At 38.2% G+C, this 13,913-nt stretch overlaps 1 protein-coding gene across 1 annotated transcript; it reads right to left on the reverse strand.

Moving 5' to 3' along the window:
* Positions 1–2,259: 2,259 nt before the first annotated feature.
* On the reverse strand, positions 2,260–13,913 carry LOC128222863 (DBH-like monooxygenase protein 1). Its single transcript, XM_052932017.1, has 12 exons — positions 13,570–13,913; positions 12,966–13,110; positions 9,849–9,998; positions 9,117–9,287; positions 8,613–8,699; positions 8,150–8,332; positions 7,710–7,812; positions 6,723–6,895; positions 4,210–4,419; positions 3,670–3,729; positions 3,054–3,314; positions 2,260–2,606 (listed from the first exon to the last, which is right to left on the reverse strand). The coding sequence occupies exons 1-12, from the start codon at positions 13,704–13,706 to the stop codon at positions 2,523–2,525; spliced, it is 1,764 nt and encodes a 587-aa protein (XP_052787977.1). The 5' UTR covers positions 13,707–13,913; the 3' UTR covers positions 2,260–2,522.

A 13,913-nucleotide genomic window follows, 5' to 3' on the forward strand; every position in this document is an offset into this window, starting at 1 on the left:
TACACATTCAACACTGTGAATTAGACTTCATACGTGAATGGTTTGACGTTTTTCAGACCGCATGGACTCGTTACAGCAGGTGCGCGTGACGTAGGTTCCTATCTTTGATATAGTACGTGGATGCTTTTGCCAAAGGAATACTTAAATTAAGCTGTGTGAAGTTAGCTAAACATACGACATTGGACATTGGACATTCAAAATTGAATGTTGTGCTAGCACGACATTGGACATTGGACATTCAAAATTGAATGTTGTGCTAGCACGACATTGGACATTGGACATTCAAAATTGAATGTTGTGCTAGCACGACATTGGACATTCAAAATCGAATGTTGTGCTGGCACGACATTGGACATTGGAAATTCAAAAGTGATTGTCGTGCTGGCACGACATTGGACATTGGACATTCAATTATGAATGTCGTGCCAGCACGACATTGGACATTAGACATTCAAAAGTGAAAGTCGTGCTGGCACGACATTGGACATTGGACATTCAATTATGAATGTCGTGCCAGCACGACATTGGACATTAGACATTCAAAAATGAAAGTCGTGCTAGCACGACATTGGACATTGGACATTCAAAATCGAATGTTGTGCCTGCACGACATTGGACATTGGACATTCAAAATCGAATGTTGTGCTGACACGACATTGGACATTGGACATTCAAAATTGAAAGTCGTGCTGGCACGACTTTGTACATTCAAAAATGAATGTCGTGCCAGCACGACATTGGACATTGGGATTACAAAACTGAATGTCGTGCTAGCACGACATTGGACATTGGACATTCAAAATCGAATGTTGTGCTGGCATGACATTGGACATTCAAAATTGAAAGTCGTGCTGGCACGACATTGGACATTCAAAAATGAATGTCGTGCCAGCACGACATTGGACATTGGACATTGGGAATTCAAAACTGAATGTCGTGCTAGCACGACATTGGACATTGGACTTTCAAAATCGAATGTTGTGCTGGCACGATGTTGGACATTCAAAATCGAATGTTGTGCTGGCATGACATTGGACATTGGACACCCAAAAGTGAAAGTCGTGCTGGCACGACATTGGACATTGGACATTCAAAAATGAATGTCGTACCAGCACGACATTAGACATTGGACATTGGGATTTCAAAAATGAATGTCGTGCTAGCACGACATTGGACATTCAAATTCGAATGTTGTGCTGGCACGACATTGGACATTGGACATTCAAAATCGAATGTTGTGCTGGCACGACATTGGACATTGGACATTCAAAAGTGAAAGTCGTGCTGGCACGACATTGGACATTGGACATTCAAGAATGAATGAATTTTACTAAACATTAAACAATGTTGGTGAAAACAGTAACGTTTCTTATAAGAACAATACAATTGTTTGAACGTAACCACTGTGTATTCGATAAAGTGTCCAAATCTGGTGTAGGTGTACAAACATTGCGGTGAAAATTTAAACACAAACAAGTAGATTAAGAAGATCCAGCATGTTTTTTGAAATTACAAACCATTCAGCTTCAAAACCTATACAAGCCAATGGTCTGAGATGGTATACATATGCTTTAATTCACTGTCATTTGTCAATACAAAGAAATAAGGCATGTGACAATGAGTAGGCAATTCCTAATTGTTGTAATTTGCCCTGCAAACAATACGGTTAAAATGTAATAAATAAAGCCGATGAAGTGTATGTTTACCAAGTTTTTGACATCACAAACCATTTTGCTTCAAAACTTATGAAGATGGAAAGTAGCAAATGGTCTGAAACCACGCCCCCCCCCCCCGTGTCCGGGGGTATACCGGGGATAGCCGGGGAAATGGGCCGTATTTTTACCTTTCAGGTGGCCCCGCAGTGCCGTGTGAATGTGATGGTTTTGTCCTCGCGCCAAAAAATAGCGAGGCCTTACCTAGGTTCCCTGGGGTACGGGGGCATTTTGCGGGGATTTTACCAGCAGTTCGTCCCCGCAGGACGGATATTTTACCCGGGGTTGGCTAGACCGCAAGTCAAAGTCCCCGCTTTTCCCCGGACCTGGGGGCCGTGGTTACAATTGACTGGTGCATTACCATCACTGACATGTGTCAATAAAAAGCCAAAAAGCCCGTGTTGTAGTCACTTCCGTATTTGTGTAATTTAACCTTAAAACTGGTTTGTATTCGATATACTTATTATTCATTTTCCACTGTGAACAACCCGTTGCTGTTGATCGTGATTGATCAGGGTTACTTCAAAAAAGCTACACCGCAAATTAGTACTTTATAACAATTTATTGTCATTTAGTTTACAAAAATGTAGAGATGAAACAGTGAATAATAAATAGATAGAATGACATATTATGGCAAATTCATACTTCATAAAAACATGACCGCTCTTACACCTGAGGTAAGGACTGCCAAGAACAACAACATATCATTGTCGACACTGAAACAATGTTTAACGTCTAGTAGCTGTAATCTGTTGTAGAACTGCGGTATGTTTTACGCAAGCACTACTAGGATACTTGAAATGACGTCATTCAAACGCGACATGTGCTGTCTGCTGGAGGCGTGTACAACGAGCTTGGTTGCTTTTCTGTACGCGGCATCCAGTCGATTGCATACTGAAAGTAAGACCCAAAATGACAGTTAAATCGTTAAACCGACAGATTAAGTACAGGCTATATATACGATCCTATGGGAGACGATAGCAATGATAGATTTACATGCATATTTCAACCCTGTTATGGGTCAACTATTAGCCTTATCGTTAATGGCCGGTTATTAAATTTTCCTTACGGTAACTTGACACTGGGTTTAATCATTTCTTATCCTATAAACTGGGTTTAGAAAAGTTGAGCAACCAATTAATAAATCATAACCTCGACATGAGAAGCCTATATTGTTTGTTTCGGTGTGAGATTGCATTTATATTTCACCTTATGAGCACCAAAAGTAAGCTTAGCTTTTGGTGCTCGCTTGGTGAGGGTTATAGCTATCTTACACTGATATAAACTGTTACCCTCCATGTTATTTGTTCCACCGCCGTTCAAACTTGAAAGTGCACCTACCGATGGTTGCTGCTTGGACGACCAACACTGAGCGTTCTCTATCGATTCGTCAAGGGAACTGCGCAGGTTCCGTCGCATAACGTTATTTCCGGTCCAGTCGGTGTTGATAAGCGTCTGAAACACCTGGTTTCCGGGGATCCGTGTTCCATTGGTGCTGCGCAGCTGGTCATAGTTGCTCCACGACATGCATCCCTCAATGGACTTTCGGGGGTAGTAAAGCACATACGCGCGGCACAACTCGTCACGGATATTCCAGCCGCCCTAGGGAAGATAAGATTAGGTGGTCATTGCAGATGATACAATTTAAAGCGTGTTTTAAATGGTTAATTCTCATTGGGACGGACGAACACCAATTTAAGACGAAAGTAGACATTTTAAAGATATGAACAAGAAACAAGAACTATTCTATTATTCTAATTAAATGACTTTACCTGCAATTTAATTTATATTCAAATATAAAAGGAAGTGGCTGATAAATGTCGTATGCTGTATATGTATGGGGTAAAATGATCTCATTCATTGTGATGTTTGCATATCAAACAACATCTTTTCACGTACACTGCCTATGACATAAAAGGTAACGCCACGTTTCAATGACGTTGGTGTGGTAACTTACAAAGGTTGGCCCACTGCGTTCGTTCGTATCGTACGTACATTCCAGCAGCATGTGGTCGAACTGGAAATAGGAAACACAATATTGACATGATCATAAATACGATATACGCTTGAATAAATCAAACTTCTGATAGACGAACGACTTTTTCAAATTTTAACTTTGGAGCAAAACTTAATTTCAATAGTTAGGTGTATGTAGTAATGCTAATTATAAATAGAAATCTACGTCACGAATGTATGAAATGGTTTCAGTTAACATGTTTTCGATATTTATCGAGTATCGTTCATAACACCGTTGAAATATAAGTATTAGTAAAGTAATAATAATGCGGTGTGTTGTAACCTACATGCACGAACACTCGGGATAGCAACTAGTAAAGCCACAAAGCTTGTACATAAAACGTCAGTAAGCCAAACTAGGAGTTCATGTAAGTTATGGTCTATCGCATTCATTACGTTGATCGATTAAACGTTCACGACCGCATGATTGTCAACGTAGCGAGGATAATACGTATATTACTGGAGTGGTAAAATGACGTACATAAGAAACATTTCTCCGTTGGTCAGCAAAGTTGAACGTCTGTTGACGTGCGTCGAAGTGATCGTCATGCACGAGCCACGGGTTCTCAGCGAAACTCTGTCCCCCGGTGCGTGAAAAGTGACGTAACTTCATGGCCTTCCCGAGCCCGTGCACGTGAAACTGCGCACCGACGATCGTCATGGGTATAGCGTTCCCGCTGCCCCGGAAACCCTGGAATATTGACACTACTGTATTATCAAGTTCTTGTAATGCAAGTGGCAAAAGTTTTCTATCGATTACCATACATGCAAGACAAATCACTCAGCAGGTTGCTAAAAGAATTAAAGGGAAGACGAAATCACTATGGCTACTAGCTTCTACCACACTATAGCTACTAGATCATACCATCACTATGGCTACTAGCTTCTACCATCATTATGGCTACTAGCTCCTACCACCACTATGACTACTAGCTCCTACAACCACTATGGCTACTAGCTTCTACCATCATTATGGCTACTAGCTCCTACCACCGCTATAGCTACCAGCTCCTTCCACCACTATGGCTACTAGCGCCTACCATCACTATGGCTACTAGCGCCTACCATCACTATGGCTACTAGCTCCTACCATCACTATGGCTACTAGCGCCTACCATCACTATGGCTACTAGCGCCTACCATCACTATGGCTACTAGCGCCTACCATCACTATGGCTACTAGCTCCCACCACCACTATGGCTACCAGCTCCTACCATCACTATGGCTACTAGCTCCTACCATCACTATGGCTACTAGCGCCTACCATCACTATGGCTACTAGCTTCTACCATCATTATGGCTACTAGCTCCTACCATCACTATGACTACTAGCTCCTACCATCACACATACATTGATGTTTATTTATGAGGTGGTAACATATACGGACTTGCATACATAATATAGCCTGATACATCCGTAAAAATAATATAGAAATGAATATGTCGAACAAAAATTTTGAGTGCCTTAGTCAATGCAGATTTTTCTTTTCTTTTTATATAAAAAACAATATATTTCACAGTTTATGACTGCATCCATTTTTCGAGAAAAGCATGGACGTTTGAAAAGTAAAACATTTGATATTTGCTAAGTCTTTACTTTGCCATTCGCGCGAACAAAATACTGTTCTGATCAAGGGATATAAACAAATAATGGTTCTGAATGCATGGCGTTCTTACCGAAAATAACAAAAATAACTTGATTGGGTGTTGACAATTTCATAGGCCGTAACTGTGGAATAAATAATGCGGTCTGCTTGTTTCTCAACATCAAACGAAGTATTATATCCATTACTGTTTGCATCCAATTTGCTGAGCATTTGCTGAATATGTAAGAGGCCATAAGACCAGAGTGAATAGCGTGGTCTGCCTGTTGATTATACTTGTTCGAGATATTATGCCCTTAAAGTTGCACTCTCACATATTTATTTACCGTTTTTAAAACTTTTTTATTTTTTATCTTGGAAAGAGCAAATTTTTGCGTAAATATCTGCAAACCAATGATTAAAGATTGCTGACAAAAGATCAGAGCGCAGATTTGCATATTTCCGTTTGAAAATTAATGTTTTATGGCTTAAACCGTTACTTACGGTTTAAGAAAAATGCATAAAACATGATTTTTTTAAACTTAAATATAAAAACCTGAGATCTATTTTTTTGTCAGCAGTCTTATATCTCTAATTTCCATGGATTTTCGCAAAAAAATGGCTCGTTCCAAGACAATAAATAAAAAAGTTGTCAAAACGTTCAATCTGTGAGGGTGCAGCTTCAAACATTGCAAGCCATTGTAGACCAGATTGGATGACAAATGCTCAAGTAAGAGGTTTAGCCACCCCTTTTACTATTTGAGGGCCATAACATCAGGCCCCAATTTCTCCAAACTTCTTAAAGTTAACAGGCTTAAGTAGCTTATTTCATTGAGCCAAAATGCATACTTAAGTTTGATTTTGATAAATGACAAAAAAATGTTAAATTGTAATTTTCATGAAGATAATTCATATCTTAAGTCTAAAAAATCTTTTATAAATAAATATAAAGCAAATAATAGAAAAACTAAAATATTGAGCTTAGCTTGAACCTGTTATAAGAGACTTAAAAAGTTTCGAGATATTGGAGCCAGGGCTGATATTGAAATATGGCTGTATATACATATACAAGTACGTTAGTGCGGCAAGGATCAGATAAGAATTGCTCAAGTACATGTAAGAAAGCGGAGGAAGTAAACTTGGTCAAATTTTGACAATTCCAAGGCCATATCTCTAGATCTATTTGTGTGGTCTGGCTGTTGATCGAACATAGTTCAGATATTATGCAAATAAGCAGTATTGCCAAGTTTAGTATAGATTGGATCATAAATACGAAATTCAGATAGCGGAAATAAAAGTGTGGCAACGCGGTCGACGATGCCAATGACACCAGAAAAATGGTCCATCTATGTCTGCCATGCTACGCAGAAGGTATAAAAATAGTAATCTTAAAGCTCTGTATCTACTCACCCATCCTAGGCATCTCTCTGAGCAGTAGGCCTTCTGGGTGAAGCTACTCTCCCCGGGCGGGAGGAACTGCAGCCAGTTGGGCGAGATGATGTTCCCCATGGACAGGAAGGCTGCATCGTTAGGCCGTAACATCGCCGTGTACGTCAGCTGGATGCCGGAGTTGTCCACAATGCCTGCGGGAGATGGTGCAAATTAAAACTTGATTAAAGCATAGATGATGTGTTTATCTGTCATTAGTGTTCGTGGTTTTTAGCATAAATGTTTCACTTAATGTGAACGAGTGGTCACATTTACATAATTAATACGTACATATATCAAGCGTAGATCTCACTGAATCAGATAAAAGCAGAATCTCGAAGTTGCTAACAAGCTCTTTCAAGGAGTTCCTAGAGTAATTGTACTATAAGTTTGTAACTGTTATGAAAAGCGTAGAAACCTTTGTCTAAAGGGACACTCTTATTCAAAATCAATACATACACATGTAAACATACATACATTTTGAGAGATAAACCTTTAGCTACTTCCTAAATAATGCATAAATGGAAAATATTAATAACTGATAACACGATTGTAACTGTGTATTTAATAGCTGAAAACTAGGGATGGCAACGAGTACCCGAGTACTCGAGTACTCGATCAATCATCCGAGTACCCGAGTACCAAATCACTTCTCGAGTACTCGATCGAAAGATTGTCCGAGTACTCGAGTACCAATTTTACTACTCATTGCCATCCCTACTGAAAACGCAAAAATATTAAATGATTGGTGAATGCTAAAATATTTACTGCGATCTACTATCGCTTAATAAGATAGAAATACCGTGTTTTTGCACCTTTCTTTCAAAAATTAAACCCAGTATCTTTCATAAGAACCATTGTTTTCGACATTTATTTATCATGTTTGGTATATTAAAACAATTGTATTAATTGTGGTTTATCTTATTTAGGAGTAAGAGTGCATCTTTAATGATTGAAATAAACCCTCACCTGTCTCAAACCCATCATTTTGGTAGTGTGTGGCGAGAACATACACATTTGCCTCCTCTGGGCCGCCAATAGGGATACCCATGTCTTCAGGCAGGAAAAAGTCCTATGAATTGGAAATATGGGGCGTTAAAACGCATGTCATTCGAGCTGAGCTTTATCACAACCATACAACATAAGAAGTAATGGAAACGACATGGCGTGAGAATGTATACAGGAAATACTAGTACGTATTGTTAAACAACATTTTAAGTAGATATCTTAGTGTTAAATTTTATTTTGTTTTAGTTTGAATGGTAATGCCGATCAGCTTTTTTAGCATACATGTGAGGCAAGTTTTGTTTCTGTTGTTAAACAGCTGGTATGTCGCTCGCTGTAAATGCTTTTACAAAGATAAGGGATATGATCGATATTTAACAGTTGAATGTCGGGAACGTGCATACCTTTTGCCCATGGCCGAAGCTAGCAACATGTTCGCGACAGAATTGTACATGGTCTGGGGCGTCGGAGAAGCAATTGAAGCTACTTCCGGCAGCCAGGATGCTGGCGGGGTCCGGATGTCGGCACCGGTACAGCGCCATGTATTCCACGAAAGTTTCAGTCCCCGGGCTGTACACCGCGGCTGCCTGTCGAGAAGGAAGTCGCATATGCGAAGATTAGCAAACACTATACATCATAAAAGAAGTTATTATATGTATATATATATACTATGCACTATACTATGTGATATGTATTCTCATGTACTATATTTATTCATGAAGGCAAAATAGCGATGTCTTAAATCTCTTCTGATTCATATCGAGAAACAATCGAAAAGCTGGCAATAGTTAAATAACCAGATGTTAGTTTTACCCATCGCACGCGGCCATGCATGTCTCTTTGTACAAAAGGATTGTTATTATTTACCTTAATGATGTGGTATTTGTCGGGGACGGCACTAAGATCAAACACTCTACAATGGTAACTGGACTCTCTGTCCGAGGGGATTGTAAACTGCAAGAAAAAGATGAAGTTTTAATTTTATGTAAAATCGAAGCAATATATATGTAGTTTCACAGCCATTTACTGTCACACCGAGAATACTGAGATAACAAGGACAGTGTTGATATAAAATTGACATGCAAAAGTTTGAAAGTCATGGTGCAATCTGGTTCATTCTGGGCGTTCTGAGGTCCTTTACTTAGTACTGGAAAATGGAATTAATATTGCAACCTTGGCTGTTCTTTTTTATTTATTTTTGTCAGAATCGTGTAGATTCAGCCGCATACTCGCGTATAGGCAGCTCCACGCCTTAATTGATGACACGATGGCATTTTAAAACTAAATTTACGTTTCAAAGATATGTTTGAAGGTTTTTTTCTTTTGTAACGCACAGAAATTTACAATTTTCTGAACCAATTTGATGCTTACGTTTTCGTTTGTAAAGTCTATGACGTCAGCATCAGGCGGAAAGGACACGGGAGATGGGTTGAGAAGCGAGACTGATTTAGAACCCCTGTAATCGTGGTGAAACAGCGGCGTGGCACTGTTGGCGTCTGGGTCAACTGGGTCGTACGAATATATCAACTTCATCGTGGTTTTCTGAAAAATTAAGATGTGTCGTTGAATGAAAGACAATGGGATGGTGCATTGCACTATTTGTGCATATGAGTGTAGATTGTTACTTTTGAAATAACAACGTTGTTTTTTTAACAATGCCGACCGAAAAACGACACCAATACGTTAAAGCACCACTCTCACAGATTGAAAATTTTGACAACTTGAATGCTGAAAAAATCATAATGCAGGTTTTCATATTTATGTTTAAAAAATGATGTTTTATGCATTTTAGTAAGGCTTTTAGTCATAAAACATTATTTTTTGCAAGGAAATATGAAAAACTGCGATCTGATCTTTTGTCAGCAGTCTTATATCACTGGATTTCAGATATTGAAGCAACAGTTGGCTCATTCCAAGACAAAAAAATAAAAATAAATGTTGTCAAAGCAGTAAATCTGTGAGAGTGCAGCTTTAAGATATAATCTGGTGTTTCTTTCGACATAAAAGATTTGAAGCCAACCATTATTAACTGAATATCACTAAGAAATATTCTGTTTTTGTTAACAAATAAAATCACATTCTATGATATGGTCGGATACATACGTCAATCTTGATGTCGCCCACAGTATCGCACGTGTCCAGGGCTCTGTGGAATCCCAGAACCGTCCATCCGTTCTCCTCGTACCCGTAATCACCGAACCAGTCCGTGGTCTCGTTCCCGTTCGGGTGTCCGTACCGCTCCGTGTGGTAGTCCTAGAAAAGGTCCATGCACCACATGGTGAATTGTGAACATGAATCACTACATTATCAGGTAACGTGAACATGAATCACTATCTACATTATCAGGTAAGGTGAATGCGAGTTGCATTTCGAGGGGTAAAAGCGAAAAGGTTCTATCTACTTCTTTATTTAATGTCACTTAGAACCTTTTCGCATTAACCCCTCGATTTGAACACGTGACTTCCGTCCTAATGCAGTAACCATCACATGTATCGATACGTCAGAGTGGTGGCATCAATGTTGTACTGTTGAATTTGTTGTTGCTCGTAAGTTGTGTAAATTGCATGCCGTATATCGGCTGTGCCAGGGGACAGTGACAAATGTTCAAGCCACTGCATCGTTATATGTAAATATGAAATAATGATGTTAATTGTTTACAATTAAGCTTATGCAAAATATTATAATTAAGCACATGCAAAAAGCCCCCAAATTTCAAGTTTATTTTAACTTATTTTCAGGCGGATACACATGTTGTATTAATTATAATTTGTAAGAAAAGAATCGTTCTCACTGACGACCAAACCCTAACCCTAGAACAAGACGACTATTGGAATAAATGGTTACAATCTTCATATTTTTATATTTTCAAACGATAAAAACATGTTAGTGTACATTTAAACAATTCAGTGTGATCGATTGATATTTAATTACATCTGGTTCAACTTAGCTTTAACTAATGCATCAAAATGTGTGAGGAAAGTAAACCTGATTTGCTAAAGCCAAATTAGATGAAAACGTAATTCGTGCTCTGGTGCTCTGTTGTGAACTAGTCTTTCTTATTAGTTTAAACTAAGTCGGCGCCCAGACTATATTTGATATTACTTTAGAAATATTTCAACTAAGGGTCTAGTTCATATATTGCAGAACAATGCTTTCAATATTTTCCACGTTGCATGATAAAATATGAAGTTTAGTATGTTTTATAAAACTTTTCACTTTACTTGATAATGAAACATTAAATTAAAATGGCCCTGCTTATCATTTTGAAAATTTTGATTTTAAATAACAACTCAATCATAACAACGCGGCCATCTCCGGCAAGCTTCGAGATACAGACCGAGGTGTTCCGATTGATACCAACTTCCGCCCGAATAGAAGAAGGGTACACGGCACTATTACAATATCCTTTATGTCTTTAAACCTTCTACGCAGTAATGTCCCTTGGCGACAGCAAAAATGGTGAGTTTTGAAAATTTAACATTGAGCTTAATTGTTTGTTTTGAAAATGTCATCTCCAGATAATTCCCTCTTAATTTATAGTATTTTTTTTTATCCCGTTCTATATACTCATATGAGTGAAATGTGTTACAAAAACTTATACAATATATAAAGCAAGGAATTCACATAACATGCCAGTACAAATCAAAGGTGAATTTCATGCTATTGACGTTTATGTATAAGACCATTGACTCTATTTCTTCCGAAGAAACGTATGAATATTTTTGGAATAATTTACCGGAGGATTAGCTTGGAATAAACAGAATATCTATAATTCCGGGTTTAAACTATTGTAACAATATTATTAACCATAATGTCCTTCGAACATATGTACACCCAACATGAAAATATTATCATTGAAATAATAACCATTTTGGGTTATCTACATGCACGTTTTTCTTCTAATTTCATTGCGCCGACTTGATGCTATGCATCAACTTTTTTTGTCTTATGTGTGTTGATAATTTATGTACACAGCTTTAGTCATATGCCCGAGTCGGCGTAAACGGCGGTTTTTTTACGCCCGAGTAAGCGTATGGTATGAAACCGATACTGAAGTGCCTCTCAAGGGGGTTAAATCAGGAGAAAAGTATCTTTGGGGATGTTCTTATTTTACGCCCGAGTTTGAACTGACACTGGGGCCATTTTTAATTAGATTGCAACCTATATTTTCAGCCAATTTTCAGACAGAAGGCGAGTAGTTCTCAGACAGCAGTAGTATTCGGGCATTCGCGATTTTCGGCTTATTTCAGCAAAACATATTAATTAATTAGGTGATTGAAACGTCTCAGCAAGTACTGACACTTTTCATCAGACAAGGATTATAAGAAGTTGAATACCAGAAATTTCCAGTTGTTTACAAAATCACAGTTAACTTCCCCAATTGGGAATCGCAATCGCAATGCGCATGCGCAAAAAGCATACCATAATATACGTGCAACAGTCAGGTAAGACGGTTTTACCGGTAAACATGAACTATCTTTTTGTGCAGACGACATTATACATTGTAAGGAAATAATGATTTTGAGTTGAACGTTTACATTCCAAACGCCTTTAAATAGATACCCTGGTACCACTTATGTCGTATGCAAATAAATAAAAGTAATTTAATGACAAAATAATAGAATATGTATATACTGGAATTAGAATTCCTCTTATATTCATAATAAATACATAAAAACTCGCTTCAGGGAAGGTTACGGTTTTGTTGTTATTTAATGAAGCGTCCGAGAACTACTTCTTTCTAATTAAAATTTGACCCATTTTGAACCGTACGGTCGGAGCCTAAAGTGATTTAATTTCACTCTTTTTTGCATTATGTTATCAGAAGAAAGAGCTGAAGTTCATAATAAAAATAGTCAGATATCTTCAGAAAATCAGGAGAATATCTCGATAAAACCTAAGAAAGTATCCGAAAACTATTTGCCTACTGGTACGCTTAATCATTAAAAATTTCAACTTTCGCATGTGTTTAAAGGTCCAACTATTGCCACTCATCCGGTAACTCTCCCTGTGTCGGATTCTGCGTCAACAATGTGTCAGCCAATAGGTTAAGCTAAGTCAGTGAGATGACCTAAGTTATGACCTTAATGATATTCTTAATAATTCAGATTTTACTTCATATCATCTAACTATCACGAAGCTTAGAGAAAAAACTCTAACCCGAACGGATGTGGTCATAGGCGGACATCTTTACAAACAAAATAAATGAAATGCTCTCACTCTGAAATAGGCCTGTTCGTTGGCGATCCAGCCGACGACTACGTCCGCGGGGAACATCCGGCCGCTCTGAGATATGCCGAAGCCGACAAAACCTAGTGTCTGTACCTGGGCCTCAAACCAGATGTCCGAGCTGTTGAAGCCCCACCTATAGGACGATCGATAGAAGGAATTTTAGTAAACATGTTATCACTGTTCTGGTTGCAAACAGTTCGAATAAATAGGGGTTTTTAAAACCTGTTTTACACCATTCAACAATTCGTGATGTGGTGCACAAAATATTAGAAGTACGCATCGAACCGCTACTGTCAGAACCTTCAAATAAAACCTCTTTCATTTTTTCCCTTTCCCTAGAATGCCCTTTTAATTTAAAAAGTTCATACACACTAAATAGCATAACTGTATTGCTTTGTAAGTTTTGTATACCAGTAAATCATATCGTATACTTTCTGAATTGAATTTCTGGGCATACATTAAACAATATTATATTTCCATTTATATATATAAAATGATAAACTATGATTAAAATAATTACACACAGTTCACATGTATAGTCATCTTAATGAAAGCTTAAAACATGGTTTCCAAAAGTTAAAACTGAGCTTACCTGAGCACATATTTACCCTCTTGGTCCATATCAGTGGAGTATTGATACCGCGAATCCGGAGACCTGTTCGGAAGCTGTCCCTGTACGAGCGTCACGTATACCACGCACGTGCACAGTAACGCTACCCTACTGTTCATTGTTCAGTCTGATGCTTGCAACGTGAATATATATATCAGAATTTCGAGTCAAAGCAAACACTATTCGAGATTTTGATTATTTGTGAAAGAATTACAGAAAATGCTTGGTATATCACAAACAGAACAATATTTACTCTCAAATATCCGTACGAACAAGAACACGGTGAGATATAGAAGTGAGTTAACGATTATCCGCAGCTTACGTAT

Source organism: Mya arenaria, chromosome 17 (genome assembly GCF_026914265.1).
Source record: "Mya arenaria isolate MELC-2E11 chromosome 17, ASM2691426v1".
NCBI classification, from domain to species: Eukaryota; Metazoa; Mollusca; class Bivalvia; order Myida; family Myidae; genus Mya; species Mya arenaria.

What these genes read in the sequence shown, in the direction of transcription:
- LOC128222863 (XM_052932017.1), bottom strand. Translation starts at nt 13,706, where the DNA reads ATGAACAGTAGGGTAGCGTTACTGTGCACGTGCGTGGTATACGTGACG. An exon ending in AAATGATGGGTTTGAGACAG is followed by an intron (nt 6,896 to 7,709) that starts GTGAGGGTTTAT and finishes CATCTCCCGCAG; the next exon opens with GCATTGTGGACAACTCCGGC. An exon ending in AACGGAGAAATGTTTCTTAT is followed by an intron (nt 3,730 to 4,209) that starts GTACGTCATTTT and finishes TCCTATTTCCAG; the next exon opens with TTCGACCACATGCTGCTGGA.